The following is a 25,163-nucleotide window of genomic DNA, read 5'->3' on the forward strand; positions in this document are numbered from 1 at the left end:
AAACCTACAAACCACCGAAGTCCATACGAACTTGGTGATGTTGCGCTCTATTATGTTTGCCAAGGCTTCTATCTCTACCCACTTGGTGAAATAGTCAATGGCCACCAATAAGAATTTCCGCTGCCCTGTCGCTTAAGGTAATTGTCCGAGGATATCCAGTCTCCATTGAGCGAAAGGACATGGACTCGTCAGGGGGGAGAGAGCACTTGTAATGCCCCATGAAATTCTACCATAAATATGCTATGATACCAAATTTGTAACGACCCAAAAATTATACTACTATAAATATAAAAATGCTCTGATACCCTACACTATAGTATCTTGATGCCCCAAAATGGGCACCAAGTACACTTGTTCACAACTCGGATAATACAACACAACAGAACAAAATATATACACTCCCAAAACAATACCAAAGTACTAGCATCTTCCAAAGTACATACACAAATCCCCAAAATAACATCCATAATACATCCATGGTCATACGAAGTCCAACCATATACATATCTGTCTCACAAATACTTACCCTAAACAAAACTCTATCCAACCCCGCCTCAAAGACTCTAAGCTTGGTTCCTCGGATTTCCTGAAATGTTAAAAATTATAGGAGTGAGACACATATCAGTAATACAGAATAAATTATTATCAATGTGTGGCAACATGAGTTTTACTGTAATAAAAACACATCCATTAATCAACTTTAACTTTAACTTTATCTGAGGAATCATATAAAACTGTACTTATACCTTTATAAATATTTCAAAATACTTACTTTCTTTCCAAAACATACTCTGGCATATAAATTTCTTTGTATACATAAATACACGCATATGAATAAAAGAACTACCCTGGATGGATAAACATACAACGTCATGAATTAACCCCGCATGACCAAGTTGTGCGGTCCGAAGACTGGACTTAGCCATGGCTAGCCTACTACTAGGTTAAGTCAAACTATATCTGTATTTGTAATTGTAAGTACGATTTGCTTACGCAATTGGTACGGACTCCAGGGGGTAACTCTACTCTTCACTAGCCAAATCAATTGTATACCACCAACACTCTCACAACAGTGTGGCTGCACTGGTATCTGTGAAGCTATGGTACCGTGTTTAGCTATGGTCTATCAGGGTTCTTAAACCATATAATGTGATTTATAAAACAATATAGCAACAAGATATCATATTCACAATTCAGTGTAAAAATTTCATACTATAATTCTATATATAAATTACTGTAATACTATAACTATGTATAAAATGTTGTCATACTGTAGTTCTATATAGAACACTGTCATTCTGTAACTCTTTAGAGATCCAGAAATATGAATAATGAGAAAATAAAAGAAAAAGAGGTTTTGACCAAATGAAGACCAAAATTGGAGGCGGTTTTGTGGGAAGCCAGAAAATCAACGCCGGTTTGCTTTTTACTACAGGCCGGTTACAAGTTAACAGTTAAAAATGATGGGTTAAAAATCAAAACTAATGACGATTTTGTATGAGGCACAGACAACCATTGACGGTTTTACATGCAGAGGCTATTTTAAAGAGGAACCTGAGAGCAAATGTTTTTAAACACACACACACACACACTCTCTCTCTCTCTCTCTCTCTCTCTCTCTCTCTCTCTCTCTCTCATGGAAAGCTCGGTCCTCCGTCCTTCTCTCTAGATTTCTGGCTTCGATAAAGCTCGGTTTGACGATCAAATTGTACCAAGGTGCTCGTGGGAAGATTCTTTGCATCATAACTGGAGCAAAATTTTAGTTTGGGGTTCTGGGGCAACATTCCAAAACCAGGGTAAGTTGAGTATTTTAGAATTTAATGATTTATTTGGATTATTGGAAACCTAGGAAGTATTTTATGAAAATTATTTTGAGGTTTTGTTGAATGTTCTAGGAAATGGAAATTTCAGGCTTTTGAGATGTCAATGCCACGGGCGTAGGGATTGGTTGTTTGTGAGTATCTTGGTAAGGGGAATAAGTTATAGCAGGTATTTTTGTGAAATACTGGTTGAATTATATGTGAAATAAATTATAGTATTTTCCCTGAAATTATTATGATGTGAATAACAAATGAAAATTTGTGTGGCATATGATTACATGAAAATGGTGAAATGTATAGTGTAACATGTGATTTGAAATGTGGAAATGATAATATGATTTCTAGAAAATAATGAAATGGGATAAATGGATGTATGGAAATGATTTTATGAAAACAGTGAAAGTATGAAACACTGATATATGCATATTTAGAGAAATGTGGAAACATGTGAAATATAGAAATGGTTTTATGAAATGAAGGAAATATGAAATATTGATATGTGCATACTGGAAATGACGAAACATGTGAAATGTAATATATTTTCGTACTTATGTACACATTATTATAAGATGAAACAGGTATTGAAATACTGAGAATGAAATAGTAGACAAATGTGAATCCACTGGGAATATTGAAATGTGAATATTGATATGTAAATACTGATTTATGAATGATGAACGTGAATATTGGAAATGTGAACATTGCAACGTAACAACTGCAATGAATATTGAAATAGGAAATGCTTATATGAGAAAAGTGAAATGGTGAAAATGAAAAAAAAAAAAAAAAAACCCCTAATGGATGGATATGGAAACCCCAACGATGGGTTATGATATCGAGCACGGTACCGATGTTAGCAGATGAAAAGTGCAACCATACGGACTCACGGAGTGTGTGACGTGGCAGTACGAATGGGCCAGAGAAGGGTTGTATATTGTCCCCTAGATTCCTGACCAAGGTATGAGGCAAGTCATTCATTACTACAGACAGGTATATGGTATTATTTGATCTAACCGGGTCGGCCAATCGCAGTTGGATCTAGCCTTCGGACTGCCCAACCCTGACCATGGGGGGAAGCATGGCGTGGAGGAAAATCCTCAGGGTAGCCATGGGTTATAGACACGACATGAAATGGTTACTAAGGATACGCATGGGCTGGATAGTGAAACGGAAGTGGCCATAAGTTACAAACACAACATGGTAATGGTTACCGAAGATACTCATGGGCCGAATAAATGAAATATGAAAAAATAATGAAAAGGGGGAAATGAAAGAAAGATGCAAAAGGGAAAAGAAAAGAAATTGGAAATGAGTTTAAAAATTTATAAAAAGATATGTTTTATATCTATATGGCTATATGCACATATTGGTTATTTTCTCAAATGATTAATGATTTGAAAGAATATGTATATATTGTTGTAATTACACTCATATTGCCACACATTATCAATAACTTATTCCATCTTACTGAGATGTGTCTCACCCAAGTATTAAACATTTCAGGAAACCGAGATCAAGCTAGTGATAGAGCTCCCAAATAGAGTGGAGCTAGTACCCTGACATACAGGGTGAGTGTGTAAACTAGGGATAGATGATTCCCCTAAAGTTTTGTTATTTTGGGATGTATGTTCATGTATAAACTTATGGACGGTTGATACTCTTGTATGTGTATTCGTTGTGGTGTATATATATATTGTGACTTCTGTTGATAGAAATACTGGTATGACCGTTTTATTCGGTACCCACCTCGGGTCGGGTCATGTTTAAATGGTATCAGGGTGGTGACGTGGCCGATATGTAATGTATGATAATATGTGTTAAAAAAATGGTATGAAAAATCGAGGTGTTACAAACTTTGTATAAAATGTTGTCATACTGTAGTTCTATAGAGAACACTGTCATTCTGTACTCTGTATAAAATTCTATCATATTGTAGTTCTATATAGAACACTGTAATACTGTAATTCTATATAAAATACTGCACACTGTAGCTTTGTATAAAACACTATCATACTATAATTCTATAAAAAACCATATCCCTGTCTATGTATATACATTACCATAAAAACTAACCGATTTAATTGTGCATAATATTCAAACTCATGCCACACAGTTTGAGTGATAATTCATACTATAATATTCTACTGAAAATATCGGTATAGACATCTCTTGGGTTTTACTCAAACTAAATAACCCAATTTTTCTCAAAACATTCATATATTATTTCTCCAATCACATACTATAATTTAATCAGTTAAATTTCTATAAATGTCTGACATAATCTATTCCCTTTACCTTAAGTTTGGAGTGGTACCTAAGATCCTCAAACAACTAATTTGCTCCAGTTAAACTACAGAGAATCGACGTTGGGATCCCGAAATGATGTTTATCCTTCGATTCGAGCTGAAATTGGGTGAGAAATTGAGGGGAGAGAAAGAGCGAGCGAGTATCTAGCAACCCTAGAGAGAGAGAGAGAGAGGGAGAGAGGAAGAAATTTTCCAAAGAAAATGAATTAAGAACTGATTTATAGGCTACTGGCTCAGAGGAAATTGTCGACGATTTGGTTTTTGAGCAGACCTATTTTCACTATTTTATCTTTACTGGGCCTCAGTAACTCAAAATCGTTGACGGTTTTTCCTAAGCTCCCCTAAACCGTCGATAATTTGGTCTTGCACCAAATTGATTTCCCTTTTTTCTTTATTATTATTTGTCTAAGTCTCTACAACATTGGCCAGTAGGTGTGGTATGCCCGCGCACCTTTGGCATCTGTCACACCACTTAACCATCTCGACTGCGTCTTTCCTTCAAATAGAACCCCAACCTTAAAGCCTTATGAGCTAAGGCTCTACTGGTCAAGTGATTTCCACATATCCCTTCGTGGATTTCTCTCAACACGTATTCTCCTTCTATGATGCCTAAGCATCGCAGGTATGGCAACGTTAGGGATCGCATGTAAAACTCTTGATTTAAGAGTGTGTACCTGGTTGTCTTTCTCCTCAGCTTCATCGACTACTTCTTGTCACCTGGCAAGGACCCATCCCAGAGGTACCACATTAGGATTGTCCTCTAGACTTCTTCGTTAACTTCTACCACCGCCATACTAACGCCGACCTCTTCATGAGAAGACTTCCCAATTCTTTCTTAGTAAATGGTGTTTTTCTAATCTGGTTTTGAGGCTGAGGCCAATCTTGTTAGCGCATCAGCCTTTAAGTTCTTTGCTTGTGGTATGTGCTCTATATCGAACTGAGTGAATGTTCTGATGTATTCTTTCGCTTTCGCCAGGTATTTCTTCATCTTCTGGTCCCTAACCTCAAACTCTCCCTTCATCTGCTCAACCACAAGCTGAGAATCACTTGAGACTTAAAGTCGAGTTACCCTAAGAGATTCTACTAGAAGTAGGCCCGCCAGCGTATTCAGCATCGTTATTAGTTTTTGTGAACTCCAATCTCAGTGAATACAAAATTTCTGAGTCGTCCGGTGTCGTAAGGATTAGCCCAGCTCCCCCTCTAGCTTCATTCGATGACCCATCAATGTGTAGTACCCAAACGTTTGGCTCCTTTGTTCTCCCGCAGGAATGTTCTACCATGAAATCAGCCAACACCTGAGCATTGATAACAAGCCTTGGCTTGTAGTCTATGTCGAATTCCCCTAACTGAACTGACTACTTCACCATTCTCCCCGAAGTCTCCGGCCTCTACAGGATCTGCATCAGCGGTAAGTTGGTCACCACAATTACCTTGTGTGCCTGAAAGTAAGGTCTCAACTTTCAAGCTGCATAGACGATGACAAAGGCTTCCCTTTCTGCTGTTGTGTAGTTTATCTCAGCCCCACTTAGCACTTTGCTTGTGTAGTAGATGGACTTGTGTTGTCTTCCCTCTTCTCTAACTAAGATTGAGCTAACCGCATGTGGGGTGGAGGCCATATAGAGGTAAAGGTCTTCTCTTGCCTCTGCCTTTGTCATTAATGGTGGGGAGCCAAGGTACTGCTTAAGTAGCTCGAAGGCCTTACTTTGTTCCTCCCCCAACTCAAATCCTCTCCTTTTCTGCAATGCCTTGAAGAACGTAGGCTATTATCTCTCAAGCAGGAGACAAACCTACTGAATGAAGCAATCCTCCCAGTCAGAACCTGGATCTCCTTCTTCGTTTGAGGTGTTTTCATTTCCAGCAACGCACGTATTTTGTCGGGGTTAGTTTCTATTCACCTGTGGGTCACCATGAACCCTAAAAATTTCCCTACAGAGACACCAAACACGCATTTAGCAGGATTTAACTTCATTTGATACCTGCGTAGGAGCTCGAATGCCTCCTTTAAATCATTGCAATGCTCCTCCACCTTCGGACTTTTCACAAGCATGTCATCAACATATGCCTCCATTGTTTTTCCCAGTAAATCTTTAAATATCTTGTTAACCAGCCTCTGATATGTCACACCCGCATTCTTTAACCCGAAGGGCATCACTCTGTAGCAGTAGAGCCCCCTTTAGGTTATGAACGACGTCTTCTCCTCGTCTCCAAGGAGCATACGAATTTGGTTATAACCTAAATATGCATCCATGAAGCTTAGGAGCTCGTGTCGAGACGTCGAGTATACTAGCTGGTCGACCCACGGAAGGGGGAAGCTATCCTTTGGGCACGCTTTGTTCAAATCTGTGAAGTCGATACAGGTCCGCCACTTTCCATTTGGCTTTTTTACTAAGACCACGTTGCTAAGCCATTCTAGATAGCTAACTTCCCTTACAAAATTGCCCTTTTCTAGTTTAGTCATTTCTTCTTCTATCACTTTGACCCGCACTAGTGCGAAGCTCCTCTTCTTTTGCTTCACAAGCTTATAGTTAGGGTTCACCTGTAATCTATGCTCCATGATCGAAGGGTCAATCCCTGGCATGTCATCAGCCGACTAGGCAAAGATATCTGCATACTCACTTAGTAGTCAGCTTAGTTATGTTTTCAAAGTGTCTAATAAGCGACTCCTAATTTGTACGCACTTCTCCTGGTTTCCGTTATCGAGACGCCCATGAGGTCTTCGTCTAGGGTGCTGATTTGTGGATATTCTCCCCTTGCCTCTAAATCTTCGACGGTCAGGGTCTCTCGTGCCTCATTCTTGCTTTTTAGTGCCATTACGTAGCAATTTTGAGCTGCTACCTAGTATTGATCACCCCATCCCCAAGGGGTAGGGAATTTCACCTTCAAATGATAGGTGGATGTCATGGCTCGGGTTGCATTAAGTTTGGGGTGGCCTAGTATGATGTTGTAAACCGATGGTTGATTGCCCACCAAGAAGTCAGTTATCAAAGTGATTTGTTGTGGGGATGTCCTCATCATCACGGGGAGTGTTATTGTACCCATTGGATGAACCACATCTTCTCCAAATCCAACCAATGGGGTGGAAATAGACTTCAGGCGTTCTCTACCAATTTTCATATTTTGTAGCACCGACCAAAATATTATGTTGGTCGAGCTCCTATTGTCTATCAGTCCTCTTCTTACCTTATAGTTGGTCACTAGTAACGACACCACTAGGGCATCATCATGAGGTTGTTGCACCCCCTCCTCGTCTTTGCTATTGAAGGTGATAGTATCTTTTTGCTTCTATTTCTTGTCGTTCGGATCCTTTCCCTATATTAAGAGCACCTGTTTGGCATACCTCTTTCGAGCACCTCCGCTATCTCCATCGCTAGTGGGTTCGCCGAATATGATGACAATCTCCCCGACGATTTGTTCTCCCTTCTCTTCTACATCAAGTTTTCTTTGTTCACGAACTTCCCTTCGGTGATCTCCCCTTTTCACAAACCCTGATAGGTGCCCTCTTTTTATTAGGCCCTCGATTTCATTTTTAAGGTGAATGCACTCCTTTGTATCATGCCCGTGGTCCCTGCGGAACTGACATAACTTCGACACATTTCGCTTATGTAAGGGCATAATCATAGGCTCAGACCATGAAACATATCTCTTTTCTCTTATGTGCATTAGAACATTAGTTCGAGAGGCATTCAAGGGAGTATAAGACTAAAACTTACTTGTGTGTCCTGACCCCCTAGAGCTACTTTGTAGCTTGTTGTTCTCTAATCGTTCTCCTGCTCTAGAAGTTTCAATGATGTCTTTCGCACTCTTTCTTTTCTACTCGGCCTGGTCTCTCCTCGTATCCATTACCTATTCCAAGTTGATATACTTATGTGCCCTTGCCATAAGTTCCCCCATGTCTGCTGGGGGGCCTCTTTCCCAGCAAGTATAGAAAGTCTCCAGGATGGAGGGTCGTGGTTAGGACTGCAAGTGCTACCCCGTGATCCAGGTTGCGGATCTCTAGGGTTGTCGTAAGGAAGCGATGTATAAACTTCTTCAAAGTCTCTCTTTCTCCATGGACCAGACTCATCAGATGGGCCGAGGTTTTGGCTATCCTATGGCTGCTGATGAAATGGTCGATGAACTACCGCTCCATTTCAAAGAAAGAGTTGATTGACCTAGGCTTCAGTGTCTGGTATCATGTTCTGGAAGTACCTTTAAGGGTGGTGGCAAATGCACGACACATGATAGCATCTGGTGCGCCTTACAATTGCATTAGTACTTGAAGGTATCGAGGTGATCAATTGGGTCTGTCAATACTTCGTATCTTTCAAAGGTTGGCATTTTGAAATTACTTAGTAGCGGGACCTCCATCACTTCTTTGGTGAAAGGCGAATCCAAGGACATCAACGAGGCTTCTCTAGAAGAGGGGTTGGTTTGGCCCTCTTTTATCATCTTTTCTATCGGTTCGATCTTCTTGATCTTTTCCTCCAACTCGATTGATCGTTGTCCATTGATCCTCATGCTGTTGGTGTCCTCCACCTTTGTGGGGTTGGTTTTTCCATTGCTCTCCTTCAATTTTTCTGCTTTCTCTTATAAATCAAGATCAACCGGATGTTGGCGGGGAACAGGTTTTTCACACCCCTTTTGTTGTAAGAGCATGTTGAACATGTCCTCCATCTTCTTCTGAGAGGTAGTCATGTCCTCCATTCTCCTTTAGAAGATAAGGAATTCCTCCCTTGTAACCCCCGAATGGTCTCCAGGTGTAGAGTGAACGGACTGGGGCGATTGATCACCCGCAGCAGGATCTAGCCTGGAATTGGTGGTTGTTGCCATGATGCAAGAATCGAAGATCGGAAGTAAGATGAACACCTCTCAGAAGTGTTCCCACAGACAGCGTCAATTGTTGTGGGATAAAACGTTAATGGATCTCTGATGAACCTTCCGATCTTGATCGCCTGAAAAAGAAGAAATTAAGAGTGGCTTGGAGGACCCGAGGTGTACTCTGAGGGATCACTCTGATGCCTAAGTAAGGGATTGCTCTAGAGAGGTTGTATGCAACAGTGAAGATGGATTTAGAATGAGATACTTTAGCCAATTCTCCGAATCCCTATTTATAGTGAAGGAGTTTGACTTGGGGGCAATTCGCCATTTATGGGCGAATCATGGTGTGAGCGTGAATCGCTTCGAATACTACCCCATTGGCGTGGATCACTCTGGTCATTATAGCGCCGACGTGGATCACTCTGGCCATTATTGGGTTGGCACCAATTGCTAGCTAGTTGACTTTAGTGTTGACTGCTGGGCTTTGATCCCCCATTAACTCATGGTGGTTGATATATTTGGGTATATTAGGTATCATTGTCAAAAATTAGAGAAACGAAAATAAGAAATTAGAGACAAAAACTAAAAATTAAAAACCAGTAATGGGAGAGAAAGTAAATGACCAAGGCAACATTTTTAATTGATATTTGAATTCAATTTATTAATTATAACCATTTGGTAAAAACACTTATGTTGTGTTTGGAAGTATGAATTTCAAATCTTGAGTTTAGATTTGGGAGAACTTGAACAAATTTCAATACAATTTTATATTATATCTTATTCAAATCTAAGACAAATTCAAACGGAAGATCTCTCTAAATATAAGATAATTTTATTTAACATGTTTGTAGATTGCATTTATGTGTTTATATTATTATTGTTACTATTAAAATTTGACACTTGACGAATGTAATATAGTATGCATTATTCCAAAGCAATTACTATCCATACATGATTGCTTAAGGCTATGTTTAAGATTAAAGATTTTATTTGATTAAAAATAGGTTAAAAAATTTTTTTTTATTATTATATTATTTCTCTATATCAAATATTAGTAAAAAAAAAAAATTTATTCTAATACGATTGAAAATGAAGAAAAGTAAACATTAATGCAGTGTAAAATTAAAATTATTTATTTATTAATTTATCATATATTTATTTTTTTATTCGATTCCCTTCTCACTATATTCTATTTCACATACTAAATATGATGTCAGAATATATTTTAAGTTAGATATGCTATACATTTAGATTTCATTACTTTTCTATATTGGTGAAAGCATACATGAAAGATTTAAATTAAAAACTTCCTATTCTACTTTAGTTGGATGAAGATAAAGTGCTTTGCAATGCCTATTGAAATGTTCCATGTTTAATTTCCTTTATGGCCAATTTCAAAAGGTGACTTAGTTATGTATTTCCAATTGCTGATATGCAAATATTAGATTATGCAAATGGCAGAAAACCAGACATTATGAACCTTTAAACACTTTTGAATGAATTGAATCATCCTCACTCATTCTTTTGACCAATATTTAAATGAAGTCTTAGATTTAGATTTGTATAAATCTGAATAAAATGTAATACAAAAGTGCATTGAATTTTATCTAAATACATTTAAAATTGAATTCAAGATTCATTGATGCTCCCAAATGCAAACCGTTAATTAATGTCTAAATAATAAATGGGTTAGCATAAACCGTGAACAACATTTGATGAATTATATATATATATAAGGTTGTCATTTTAATAATCAACTCAATGGCAAATTTTATCAGCATAATGAATTTTTTATTTTTATTGTATGTTAACATAATTATTCGATTGTCATATGCATTGTTGTTTTTGAAATTAATATCATTTTAAAACTATAATTACATTTTTTTTTTATTTTTTTTTTCAGTTAGAATGGCCTTCATCTTTTTATGGGTCTGGTTGCTACATATTTTGAAACGGTGTCATTTTGGGTTAATACGGTCTCTCCCATTTGTCTGCTTTGTGGAGAAGACGATGAATCTAAATATCATCTCTCCTTCAGCAGTTGCATCTCTAATTCCATTTAGTGCAGGATCTGTTCTGCCTTGCAAATACTAGAGTCCACAAATATTTTTGCTGTTTGGAATATGCTATTGGCAACCACAAGTCAATTATCACATTTGGCGGCTTAGGAAAGTGCTAAGGTGTTTGCCAAGGTCTCAGTGCATTTAAATAGCGTCCTACAACAAATTGTCCTTGATGTTAAAATGGCATTGCCATGATTTTAAAGGTTCTGAAAATAGCCCAACCATCTCTTTCAAAGTCAGTCTATGGACCCCTACACAACCATAAGAGGCTTGGCAGTAGCCCGGGTTACTGTTCTCATAAAGTTCAACGCTAGATGAAGAAAACAAAAATTTAAGTAGATCTAATGCATAAATACCATTAGGCATGGATAATTTTAAAAAGCAGGATAATAATGTGCCTTTAACCAAGCTACTGTTTTTTGTTGATCACAACAAATCAAATTATCAAAAGAAATAAAAATGAGAACAGAAAAAATGAAAATTCTTCAGAAGGAATTTGGAGAAAGGGTACGGGAGGGAGGGGATTGGGGAAAGAAAGAACCTTAAAGAATAGAACAGCCAGAGATTGCAACAAAATGATTTTGCATTTGAGAGTATCACTGGCCTGTCAAAGCATATACAGCAACTGATGCTTGAAGACCATGATCCACCTTGAAATGAGCATGGAAAAATCTTTTTATCTGCCAAACCATACGTCAGAGTCAGCTGAGAGAGAGATCAGAGTCAGCTGAGAGAGAGATCAGAGAGGGAGAACATAATTATTTAAAAAGCAAACCTCTTTGAATGAATGCAAGATTAGAAGCTCCCTCAGTTGTCTTTCTTCTGAATCAAATAATACAATGTGACTAGGTGGAGACCAATTTTTCACAAAATTTGATGTGAAGCCAACTGGGTCCATCATGAAACGATCTGACTCATCTATTGTTCCTTTCTCAGCACTAATGAACACAATCCAAATATGGAAATTAGACTCATAAATCAAATGCATTCATCAAATTATAGCATAACAAACTTCCCAGCCAAATTGAGGGACTCTGAACCTTGGAGTGCAGTCTAAGAAATGCATCGGCAGGTCGCGGTGCAGGGTGGAGTAGTAAGGTGTCGCATGGCATGGCATCAGGAAAAGGATACTTTTCACTTTCCCATTCAAAGCCTCCACTGACAGATAGTTCATTACATCCTCAGTGCCTCTCTGTCTAGCATTGCAAGTGAGAATCAACCAAGAGGAGAAAAATAGAAGAAAATAAACAATTCCACATGACAACCCATGTCGTGTTCTGGGCTTTCATTAAAAATTTTATAGCTTAGTAATCTTCATAAAAGATAAGATAAAAAAGATGTACGAAAAAAGAAAATCTATTCTGTCTCTAAATTTATAATAACAAAAAATCTCAATCTGGCCAGACAAATTACCTGATGAATCAAACTCATGTACAAGGCCATTGGGACATTGGAAGCAAGCAAGAAAACGATGGTCAACTGCCTTTTTGAAGGGAATTTAGCACGGATGTTTAGAGATCCTTTCCTTTTACTTTCGGAGGAATCAGTTTTCTTCATCATGGCTAACGAATATCCAGCGAACATAAGAGCTATTGGAAGCACGGGCAGGACAAACCTGCAACCCCGATTCTAGTAGGAGGTTAAGTATGAAACTGAAGACGGACGTTAACAGTAGATATGTGCAAAATGATGGAAATGTAAAAGGTACCTGAACTCTTTGTGACCTAATACACTGTAAAGTCCCAAGACCCATGCAATAAGACCAGAAAGCTTCCATTGTTTAGACAGGAAGATGCCAACAACAGTAAATGGTAAGAAAGTGAAGACCATGACAGGAAATCCCTGAGTAAAATACCAGTGCCACTTATGAGTTCCATAATAGTCCCCACCAGAGGAAAGAAAATTAAACTTGAGAAAATTAAGAGGCACAAAAATCCACGAGCCATATATCATACGATCCAATAAACTTGTGAGTCCAAGTATCAGAACCCTGAAACCATGAGTCATGCAAGAGAATAATATAACTATCAGCTAATCAGAAGAAGAAGAAGAAGAAGAAGAGGAAGAAAAGTAAACTAGAATATAATATTTTCAGGAGAATTACCACATTGGAGGGCAGGGGGACTGCAATTTCCATTAGTTGTGACCTTATTGGCTATTGCAGTAATGCACTTTTTTCTATATTATTTTACAGATTATAGAAATGACTGGGATTGCTTGTGTATGGTATGCAAAACAGTGTTATATGAGATGTTTACAACATATTTGTTTGGTGTCCGCCCCGGCCTAGTTGAAAGGCAAGCTGTCAAGTCAATGCATCAAAATGTACTGTGCTATTTGAGCATGGAGACCATACTTCTACAGGTTTTCTACGAACCCCCTCCCCCCCCCCCCCCCTCCCCCCAACCACAACTCGCTCAGGCAGTCATTGTACAGCTTGCAGGTTCAATTAAGCATAAATTTGTGAGTGTTGCTAATGGCTGCAATCTCTAAAACCTATGACACCCCCTTTCAAATCCTATCCACTCCCCCCACCCCTACCACAAAAAATTTAAAACCAAACAAAAACCAGGACTACTAAAAAAACAGAAATGCCTATCAAAAAGGAAAACAAAAGAGGAAAGCAAAATGGACTTCCAGAGTCGATACATATGACTGCAGCATCTTGCACTGGTCATGTCATAGATACCACATGGCATTACATACCATATCCTCTATCATTAAAATCATAAGTGCACTGGAATCATATCAACATGCACATTCCTGCAACCTATTGCTGGAATCCTAGTTTTAAATAGCAACTGTGACTGCTATCTAATGTCGTTACGGAACGGTTTTTTGGGTACCCAGTACGGTCATGCACCACAAAATCAGTGGAAAAAAGAATCATAGCCATAGCAGTCGTTACAGATCACGACTGTCACGTAAAGGCCACTATGGCTCTTAGGTAAATCATTCTCAATATACTATGTGGGAGGGGGAGGGATGGAAGATTACAATGAGGATGATAATGAAACAAAATTTACTATTTTTTTCTTTTTTTCAAATACTCACAAGATATGCATAAATTAACAATTTGGTAACACTAATTTGTTAAGAAAATATTTTATTTTTATAATATTACTAATTTGATATTTTTGTTCTATATTTTTCAACTTCAACCTTTTTTTTTTATAGTTTTTGTTATTTCCAAGTTGTACTTTGTGTTTTTAATGATAAATGATAATTTTATGATTATAATTATAATTTTAAACCTTAGGTTATAGTTATACAATATAACTTGTAGATCTAATAGAACTTGCTTCATTTATTATATATTTGGATTATTCTTATGTCTTATATGTTAATGGAGTGCATAATGTATTTTGTTTTATTAACTAATTGATCACACATAAGATTAATGAAGTAGAAATACACGCGCGCACACAATTTTTCTGTCACTGGTGGTTCAAAAACACATGTAAATTTCTGCTCTTACCGAACAGCCTACCAACTTAGTTGAACTAAAGGATCCAAAATATACTAAAACCCTTTCTAAGAAGGGTTAAGACCTTAAAATACACAAATACACTGATATACATAAGGCTGTGCGTGTTTGAAAAAAATTCACCACCATTACACCCACTTACCATTATGTAACATCGGCTACTTCCACTTCCTGCTAAACCTGTTACCATTACACTACGCTACCCACTATTGCTTTTTAGAACCATGGCATGGTTTTAAATAGCAGAGTCCCCAATACCGTTACACCCAGCTAAAATGGTGAGAAGAAAAATCACAGTCGTAACGGTCATTAAGGACTGCTACCATTACATAACAGCCGCTACAGCTGTTATAAAACCGCTACAGGACTTTTACAGAAAAAAAAAAAAAAAAATTATTATTTTTTTATTTTTCTTCTCATTTTTATTTTTCCTCTTTCCATAAATTATTCTTAATAAGCTATGTAGAGGAGGGAATGTAACGAAGATGATAATGCTATAAAAATTATTTTTTAAAATATTCACGAGAGATGCATTAATTAGTAATTTGATATAGACACCATTTTGTTAAAAAATATTTATTTTGGTAATCTTTTCTATCTTATTCAACTTCAACCTTCTTTTCTTTCCTAGTTTTTACCTTGTTCAAGTTGTAGTACATTATTTATTTAATTATAAATTTTATGATTATATATTATAGTGTTAAAATGTAGGTTACATTTACTCAATACAACTTGTTAGTTTAAAATTATTAGATTTTTAAAACTTTAAAAAATAAATAATAAAATTAATTTAATTTTTTTTGTATTATTTGTATGTCTTATGTGCCTAATAGATTAGTGGGGTGTATAATGAATTTTGTTTTATTAATTGATTTATCAAGCATGTGATTAGTGAAAAACTGAAATTATATACATAATTTTTCTATCAATAGAGATTTTAAACAAATGTAAAATTTGTTCTCCTTAGTAAACAATGTTATTAAGTTGAACTAAAAGATCCAAAATACACTAGAACTCTTAAGAGTTAAGAGCTTAAAACATGCAAATTTACCAATATAGATAAGGTTGTGTGTGCTTGAAAAAAATTCACGGCCCTTACACCCACTTCCCATTATATAACATCCGCTACTCCCGCGACTTGCTTTACTCGTTACTATTACGTTACACCGCCCACTACTGCTACTTAAAACTTTGTTCTGTTGCATCAACAAAGGAGGGTGTTCCAATCTGTTTTTGAATGGGTTGATCCTCACAGTGGGGGAATAATTTAGGAAAGAAAAAAAAAAAAGGATTATTTTGCATGATCACAACATATGATTTTCATTTTTCAAAGTAAATTCAAATTGATGATTTTGAAAGAAGGATATAAGCATTGCACGTGATTCAGTTGTAGGAATTGCCCTAAACACCCTTTAATAGCCGACTATGGCTCTCCCCTGCAGTCTCCAGGATTTTTGTTTAATCCTCCTCAGTTAGCCGCACCCCTCTCTTCCCTTGTGATCATGTCTCTACTTCGTAACTCCTGTGCCTCTAGCCATGAGTAATTGTATCTAATTGGTGCCTAAGCCAATCTCAAAAAAGCTTAGATTAGGGTTTTTTCTTGCCATGCAAGGCTTCTCCCTTTCCTAATTCAAGTCCATGAAATATCATCCCTAAATCTGCTCCAAAGAATTCCTTTTCGTTTTCTAATCAAATGTTGCACTTTTTCCCTGTTGCATAGGGATGAATGAGGCAATTTTGCAAGACACCAACACCAAGCAATCCAAGTAGCCACAGACTAGCCATTAGTCCAATTTGTATGTCAGTATTTTAATTTTGTATGATCGAACTGTTAAATTCAGATATTCTTGCAAGTTTATTTTTTTTTATTTTTACTATTTTTTTTTATTCAATATATCAAGGTCGAGGCTTGGTCACCCATACCTCAGCCACCTGCTCCAGTTATTCTCTTTTTTTTTTTTTTGCTAGACACTTGCTCTAGTTAATAATTGAATTAAACACACAAATTACTACAAGGAGAGTTGAATGAATATATTGGAAAGGATAATAAAGGTTATGAGAGGATAAATGGAGGACATAGATATGGAGATAAAAATGAGATTGGGGATATGATCTTAGCTTTCGCTATGTCATATGATTTTATTACAACAACTAATTGCTTTAAGAAAACAGATGAACACTTAATAACCTTCAAAAGTACAACAACAACAACAAAAAAAAAAACAAGCCTTAAGTCACACTAGATGGGATCGGCTACATGAATCCTTTCTTGCCAATTTAGCTGATCCAGAGCGGTTTCCTTCCTCACTACCTCATTTCAAGTTATTTTAGGCCTAACCCTGCCCCTTTTCATGCCAGAAACAATAACTAACTCACTCTTCCTTACAAGTGCTCTACTAGGCTTGTATTTCAAATGCCCAAAGCATCTAAGCCGCCCCTCCCTTATCTTATATCTTATTTTCAACCGGTATTATACCTAAATTATTGCATATAAAAGTCAAATAGATTTTTTTTTAACTAGGAGGGTAGATTGTTTATCATGTAAGGATTGTAAAGTTATCCGAGGTGAAAACTTTACTACACAACATAGAGTTTCAGTGTTAGATTTATATATTATAAAATGGAAGAGAAAGGATAATATTGTCTTGGTTAAGAAAGAATGCATAAAAGAAAGGTGGCGAAGTTACTTTAGAAAACTATTTAATAAAAAGCAAGTAGAAGGCTTAAATTTAGAATGGCCAAATGAAGAAAAGACTTAAAATATGCGATCTATTCATGAAATTAGAGTTAATGCATAAAAAAATGAAAAATGGAAAAGATACAGGATCGCATAACATCCCAATTGAAGTTTGAAAATGTTGGTGATAACAACACATATGGTTAACTACATTTATTTAACACAATTATAAAAACTAAGAAAATACCAAACAAACGGAGGAAAAACACTTTAATACCTATATACAAAAATAAATGAGATACTCAAAATTGTACTAACTATAATGAAATTATAAAAAAGGGTAGTTGAGAAAAGATTAAGGTTAGAAATGAGGGTCTCAAAAAGTCAATCTAGATTTTTTGCTTGGGAGATCTATTACAAAGGCTATATATCTTTTAAGAATATTAATGGAGAAGTTTTAAGGAAAAGAATAGGAACTTGTATATGGTTTTACTAACTTAGAGAAAGCATATGATAGGGTATAAAAAAATGGTGTATGTAGTAGGTACACAGATATCATTAATGATATGTACGATGAAGCAATGACAAGCGTTAGAACTATAAGTGGAGAGGCTTGGGAATTTCCAATCACAATAGGTGTACATCAAGAATCTGCTTTGAGCTCTTACTTTTTGCTCTAGTGATGAATGAACTTACAAGAGTATCCAAAATGAGGTTTCACGGTACATATTGTTCGCTGATGATATTCTCTTTATTGATAAAACTAGGGGTAGGTAAAATCTAACTTAGAAATATGGAGAGAAGATTTTTAGAATCTAAAGATTTTAGGATAAGTAGAAATAAGATAGAATATTAGAGAAAAGGCTAAACTTAATAATCAAGAAATCGATAACACTAGTAAATTTTGATACCTTGGATCTATCATGCAAAGCTAAACAAGAAATTGAAGAAGATGTAATGCATAGAATTAAATTGAAGATGAAATGAAGAAGTGCTTCGAGTGTATTGTGTGATCATAGAATACGCTTAAAATTAAGGGGAAGTTCTATAGGAAGACTGTAAGACCAACTATGCAATATAAATCAAAATGTTGGGCGATTAAGAAACAACATATCCAAAAAGTAAAAGTTGTCGAGATGAGAATGTTAAGGTGGATTAGTATAACATTAAAAAATAAACTAAGGAATGAACACATTTGCAATAAGTTATGCATAGATCATATTAAAAGATAAGATGAGAGAGAGGACTTAGATGGTTTCAGTATCTGCAACATAGGCCAAATAGTGCGCCAATGAGGAGGAATGAGCTAGTTACTATGAGGAGCAATAGAGGGGGTAGAAGTAGACAGAAAACAACTTAGAATGAGATAGTAAGAATTTAATAACCTTAAATCTGTCAAAGAAAAGTGCACATTATCACATAAATTGGTAGAAAAGGATTCATGTAGCCGACCCCATCTAATGGGACTAGGCTTGGTTTGTTGTTGTCATTGTTGTAAGTCAGTGATGATTTTAAAAAAAGACCATGCTAGGACACAACCACATAATTTTATAATATGGGACAATTACAGATATTTTCATAAAGATAAATAATTATAAAGTCATCAAAATTTGGAACATATATGAAGCAAAAGCAGTGATGCAACTATAATTAATTTGAAAGCTTAAGCAAAACGATGGCTTAATACCTACCCAACAGGGATCACCTCAAATATAATGAATCTCAGTCTATCACGTGCAAGAAAGAGCTCTAGAAGGCCAACATACACCCATGTAATTGCACTTGTGGGTCGAATGGCACAAGCTAATGCTGCAACAACCAATCCCCACCTTCTTGAAACCTCTTTTTTGGAGGAAACCCTCATACAAGGCCAGTAATACAGGCTCACTAGTGTAAGAACTGTCTCTAAACTATTTGATAGTGTTCGAGTGAAACTGAAAAACATAAACCAATTTGTCAGCTGACAAAAAAGCTGCAATAGAGTTAAGGATGTCATTTACCACAAGTGTAGAAATTGTTCAATTAGGAACGACAATAGCGAGGGAGCTTATTAGAAATTATAAAATGAAAAGGGAACTGCATATGCTTTTGCAATAATTCAAGCTGTAAATGGATACTGCCAATCGGGCAACTTGATCACCAAATACAGCAACTGAGAATTTGTAGAAGTAGAAATCCCCGACAGCAGAAAACACGGACTGCACCAGCCGTGGAGCCTTCATCTATGAAGTATGGGAATAACAATTAACAGGCCATAATGAAAACTTTAAAAACAAAAAAATATATATATATCATTTTTCAATGCATCCAAGACTCGTATCATTTAAGGATAATGAAACATTAAAGCGTGAGCATATAACACAAAAAAACTGCTTCAAATGTTCCACTTGGTAAACATAATAGTACTCAATAACATAGTTGTTAGAATCTTATGATTCGCAATCATATAAAAACATAAGAGAAGTGTGCACAACACACAAAAATTGCTTCAAATGTTCCACTTGGAAAGCATAAGAATACTTAATAACATAATTGTTAGAATCTTACCATTTGCAATTTGATTCATACGATTCATATCAATTCCACACCAAATCGATTCGAATTTTGCTAGCGAACCTAAAAACAAGTGAATTGTTGCCAAATTTGGATTCACCTTGTGAATCTAGCTAATCAATCTGAATCTGTCGATTTGCACGATTCTAGACCTATTATATCTTGACTGACCTATCTATGTCAGTTTTATGCTCAAAAAAGAGGATAAAATAGAACTTTAGATCTTACCTTGCCTTCACTAAACCATTATTCACTCTTGGAGGAGTATTGTGTTCTGCCATTTAGAAGGGGAAAACACCAACCTAAGTTGGTATTGATGTTCTGTTGCGTAGCTAAGATTCAAAAAATTGGTTTTTTTAGTACTTTGTTCAAATATTATCATTTTATAAAGTTAATTTCTTTTTTCTTTTTAGTTCAAGAAAGAATGAGTATGAAAAGTTATTATTTTTTTAATTGTTGATAAACACCAAAAGTTCAGTTTTTTTTATCTTGAATTCTTTCCCTTAAACAGCATAAAGTTCATTTTTTCATCGATATTTTTTGATTCATTCCCTTCCTTTCCATTTGTTTGTGAAAAGCATACACATGAAATATCATTTGTTTTACTGTCAAAATTCAAATGTATTGTACTATTTTATTAGTTGTTCGTATATTAATATATGCATGTCATTTAGAATTGATTTTGGACATTTGAACCAAATCTTAGGATTCGATTTGATTCAATTTAATTCTCGATTCCCAAAGTTGGAATTTCGATTCACAATTCAAATCTCGATTTAAGAAATATGCTTAATATGAAACATTAAATTTAACATTTCCAACCAAAGTTTACGTTCCCTGTAAATTTTGGGGAAAACAAACAAGAAGAAAGGCTAGTTAATGCACAAGGCTCCCACTTATAGGAGTTTTTTGGGGAAGTGGATCTTAGGCAACCTCCCCCACATTTGTAGAGATCCTGGGTTAAAGAAAAATGAACAAAATAAAGGTTGAATGGGAAACAAAAAGGACAGTTAAATGAACAAGGCTTCACTTAAAAAAATGGAAAAGGCTCCCACATAGAGCAGGGTATATGAAAAATGGATGGTATACAAACCATCCACCTAATGGAGAATTTGGAGGAAGGTCAACAATCGAGGAGAAAAAATGAAATCCAAAATGAGCTTGCACTCTGACCGGAAAAAACAGCAATCACAAAGCAGTTTCAAATTTTCAGTTTCCCATACTCCAATATTCTCAGCCAAATACATAAAGGATAAGATGAATTAATAAAAGACATTGTCTTCAATAACAAGTTAACAATGCATTTTTTGTCATTTACAATCACATTCCGGAGATGATTCTGGAGATCAAACTGCTAAGTTGATGGTTAGTCTCTTCTTGCTAGCAGGCCCTTTGACAAGGTTCAACTATTACGAAATGCCATGCATTTAGAGTAGCTTCATAAAATTTAAATGCTACTTCAGCATCAACAAGCCATAGAGTTAAAAAAGAGTGCATGCGGGCAAGACTACTACCCACTGAGCCCTCTTCCCAGGAATGCGCAAAAAACCCTCACTGAAGACAGGTCTCCTCACACTTCCTGTTAGTTTAACTCCAAATGATTTTTATTCCAAATATAAATTTGCCACGTTCCTAACTCATCAATCCTTCAACTCATAACAACCTTATGCAATCAAAACATATATGCCATTTGCTTTGCAAATGCATACATCAGATGAAGAACCCAATATTGGTCCAATTATTTTATGCAGCAGAATCTATGAGAGCTTTGTATTTTCTCATACAAAATCTTACCATAAACCAAGGGGTATCAAGATGGAATATTGCAAGAATTTTATAAAGGACAGCAAACAGCATAGGATGCAGGTAACTGCGAATACCCTTGTTCCATTCCCATGTCAAATGACCATACCTGTTATTTAAAGAACCAACAAGCACAACATTTAGTTCCAACAAAGAAACATGTTAAAATTGAACAAAACAGAATCTAAAAATATCAGCATGATTGTATTTGTATTTCAGGTACCATCTGATTAACATCCGGGAACCAATCAATCACTTCCCTTGATTTAAAAAACGTTGTATAACTACTGATTCAAAAACAAAAAGAAAAAGAAATATAGATTCGAAAGGGTACCCAGAACAACTTTAGATTTTTTTTTTTAAGTTACCCGAATGTAATGTGGTGTGCAACTTCTAGGGCTTGCCAGTGCTCATCTGGGTTAAAATATGTCTGCACCAATAAAGAATTTGCCAACCGAAAGACCAAGCAAAGTGCAAATACCATCTTTGACGAGAAAAAATGATCAGAGACTTGGGCAGTGATTCTCTTCTTTTGCTCTTTAACCACATGTTTGGGATGTTGAATTCTATTACTGGGAGCCACAAAGGAAGTTGCCCTGCTCTCTCTCTGCCTCATTGCATGTATAGTCCAAAAGACGAGGAGTCACCAAGAGAGAACCTCAGAACTGTAACAGATCAGAAAAATGTAAGCACAAAGAAAAATTTATTAAGATAATCAAATAACAATGAACCATCATACAATTTTAAAATCATAATAAAATATGTTATCAATTATTAATCAACTTAATAAAACTACTATTAATCACTAGCCATGGATATGTGCATTGCACTGCTGCTTTTGAGTAATTTGAACAAACTTTAAACTCACAGTCCAAATTTCTTATGGATGAAGGTTTGATAATTAGTAATTTTATTATCTGCAATTTACATGCTCTTACTACTATCATTAATGTAAACCCCTAATATCACAAAATTCATAATATACATGCTCTTCACCTGGAAATATATATTTATCACATATTCATTCTCAAAGTCACTGAAGCTCTTTCGACTATGTAATTCATATAAATGCACTATAAATTTGTAATTCTGTGACATACTCAAGTATAAGAGTGCAGGAAATGCAAGTTCAAAGGCTTCACTTCATTTTGAGTAGTGCTGTTTGTTGTTTTTGAAGCAGCAGATATACAACGTGTGTAATTCTTTCAGGGGCAGAGTTATAATCTTAACATCTTTAAAGTTTTTTTGTGCATTATTTATTAGGTAATCTTTTTAAAAGTCCTTGGCCAGTTTGATTGTCAAGTTATTTGCTATTCTAGTCAAGTCATTGGTTGGCTTTGAACGAAGACAGTGGTTGGAATTGTATTTCCACAAACCCTAGGTGCATTTCCTAAGTTCTAGGCTTCTCTTCTTCTTTTCTTCTCAGGTACTGTCAACACGCATCATTCACAGCATCGAACATCTCCCTTTCCTACTCCTTGGAACCTAATGCCTACTCCATCTTCCTGTTCCTCAAACATAGTATAGAGCTGGCTATGTATAAAAACAAAACATATATATATCCAGGCCTACCATCTTCGCGATTTGCGCGCTCCACTGAAGGGATCAGAAGCTCCTCGATGTCAAGCAACCGCCAAGACACCTCCGGTCATCTTCTAGGGCGACGTTCATCGGAACCACTCGCTCTCTCTCCCAGCGAGGACGGCAAAATCACCTGCGATCTGTTGGAGATGTTCGGAGGAAATAGAATAGGGAAGAGAAGATACGGTGGTTTGCACTTTGCAGAGATTTGGTTTAGTTGTGGGAGCGAAGACTTGAGAATTTAAATTTTCTATTTTTAAAAAAAATAATGAACAATTAAACAGACAATAAAAGTTATAAAATGTTGTTTTATTTTATTGTATTATTTATAGTCATAATTTATGAAATTTTAATTAGAAGATAATTTGTAAATGGAGAAAACTTCTGAAACGATTATTGAAAGTCGTACCTATTTATTATATTTTTCTTGATATTCAATAAATTTGAGCTAATTTTTTTTTATAAAAAAAACCAATTTATTTTAGGTAAAGGGGCAGCTGAACAAGAGGTGGTTCATGGATTTAGAGTTGTAACACTAGAGTTTAGAATTTGTAGTATTTGTTTTTATCCCAAGTAATAAGTTTTTCGACTATGGTTAATATATCCCTTAGGGCAAATCAATAAATAAATAAATAAAGGCTTTCTGAATTGTGATATTGTGTCTAAATTACATAATATTAGCCCACTTAATGGACCTCTTATTTTCCCAAATTGAGGAGAAATAAAAAAAAAATCATGAAGAAGATTACCTCAAAAAATGTTGTCTTTCCTTTTAGCATTAGGGTTAAAGTTACAGAGGGTTGTCTCTGTAATATTGTAATAATTCGGAAAAAAAAATTAATTAAAAAAATTAAATTAAAAAAAAGTTAATTAATTAAAATTTTTAATCAATTAATTAGTTAAACATTATTAAATTAATGTATTAAATAAACAAGTAAAGAAAATAGTATGAAAAAAATTAAGAGTAATTATTAATTAATTAATTATTAAATTAAGTAATTAAATAAATAAATAAATAAAAAGGAATAGTAAAAAAATTTGGAATAAAGATATATATATATATACATACTTTAATAAAATATTATATATTAAATATAATAGGATGAATTGTGGATTTCAATTTGAAATCAAATTCCATCTTTTTCTTCTTCTTCAGCGTTTCTCAATCTCTCTCTGTGTAACTCTCTCACATCCTCGCGTCACTCCTTTGTCTCCGTCTCTCTCTCTTTTAATTTTTTGAAGGATAGTCAGCCGATCAGAAAACGGAAGGTACCATTGGGTTCTTAGTTCCGCCACCAACATTTCTACTAGAGCGGATTTATCGTGGAAGCGACGCAGGCACCACTCATGGGAAAAAGTATATTTCCTCTAAATCTTTCATTTTTTCCTTAAATCTGCCGTTAAATCGACGATCAGTCAGCACCACGGGATCCTAGTTGTGATCATCATCATTTTGGCGTGAGTAAATTTTCAATTGGGATTTTCTATATCCCACTCCAAAGAGAGAGTGGGATTTGAAAATTTTGGTAAATTTGTTATATTTAAGGGTATAATTATTTATTTAGAATTTATGAGCCTAAAAAATATTAAAATAATTTTTTTTTAGGGTTAATTTGATGGAATTAGGATTTTTGATTTAAGACTCGGGTAAGCGCCACAGGTATTTTTCAGGATCTCTATTGGCGTAGTTCAAGAAATCAGGTAAGGAGAAAAATATTTATTAAACCAAAATTTTTATGAATTTAATGGAAAATGAATTGTATTATATATATGTGTATATGCTTCGGTTTGAGTTTAAAATGACAACCATTTAAATTATGTTTTTCCGAATTTAGGGCTGTTTATTAGATACGTATGCGAAAATGAACTGATGAAAGTGGAAAATATTTTCAGGATAATTATGTAAGAAATGGAAATTATATTTTCAGTATTTAAATGTTAAATGTAGGTTGACTTATTTTATAAGGAATATGTATGAATTTTATTACTAAATTGTGTGGCATGAGTAAATGTAAGTTCTGTGCAAATATATGTTAAATATATGAGATGCAAGCTAGCTAAGTAAGTAAAGCATTA

The 25,163-nt window shown here is 35.4% G+C and overlaps 1 protein-coding gene across 3 annotated transcripts; it reads right to left on the minus strand.

Moving 5' to 3' along the window:
• Window positions 1–253: 253 nt before the first annotated feature.
• On the minus strand, window positions 254–23,385 carry LOC131154127 (mannosyltransferase APTG1). 3 transcript variants are annotated; one of them, XR_009136341.1, is made up of 11 exons: window positions 23,079–23,328; window positions 21,875–22,171; window positions 21,498–21,615; window positions 19,268–19,372; window positions 18,842–19,122; window positions 12,695–12,976; window positions 12,400–12,601; window positions 12,027–12,178; window positions 11,762–11,924; window positions 11,528–11,666; window positions 254–586 (listed from the first exon to the last, which is right to left on the minus strand). XR_009136341.1 is itself a non-coding variant. In XM_058106663.1 (11 exons), exons 2-11 carry the CDS (start codon window positions 22,120–22,122, stop codon window positions 564–566), a joined length of 1,650 nt encoding a protein of 549 aa, XP_057962646.1. In that variant the 5' UTR covers window positions 22,123–22,171; window positions 23,079–23,385; the 3' UTR covers window positions 254–563. The 3 variants fall into 3 exon arrangements, 2 of the variants coding, with proteins under 2 accessions (XP_057962646.1, XP_057962647.1); XM_058106663.1 differs by having other exon boundaries at window positions 11,591–11,666; window positions 23,079–23,385; XM_058106664.1 differs by having other exon boundaries at window positions 11,591–11,666; window positions 12,695–12,828; window positions 18,856–19,122.
• Window positions 23,386–25,163: the final 1,778 nt, after the last annotated feature.

Source organism: Malania oleifera, chromosome 4 (genome assembly GCF_029873635.1).
Source record: "Malania oleifera isolate guangnan ecotype guangnan chromosome 4, ASM2987363v1, whole genome shotgun sequence".
Classification (NCBI taxonomy): domain Eukaryota; kingdom Viridiplantae; phylum Streptophyta; class Magnoliopsida; order Santalales; family Ximeniaceae; genus Malania; species Malania oleifera.

What these genes read in the sequence shown, in the direction of transcription:
- LOC131154127 (XM_058106663.1), bottom strand. Translation starts at nt 22,122, where the DNA reads ATGAGGCAGAGAGAGAGCAGGGCAACTTCCTTTGTGGCTCCCAGTAAT. An exon ending in TTGATACCCCTTGGTTTATG is followed by an intron (nt 19,373 to 21,497) that starts GTAAGATTTTGT and finishes CATACTTCATAG; the next exon opens with ATGAAGGCTCCACGGCTGGT. An exon ending in TTAGGTCACAAAGAGTTCAG is followed by an intron (nt 12,602 to 12,694) that starts GTACCTTTTACA and finishes TCGGGGTTGCAG; the next exon opens with GTTTGTCCTGCCCGTGCTTC.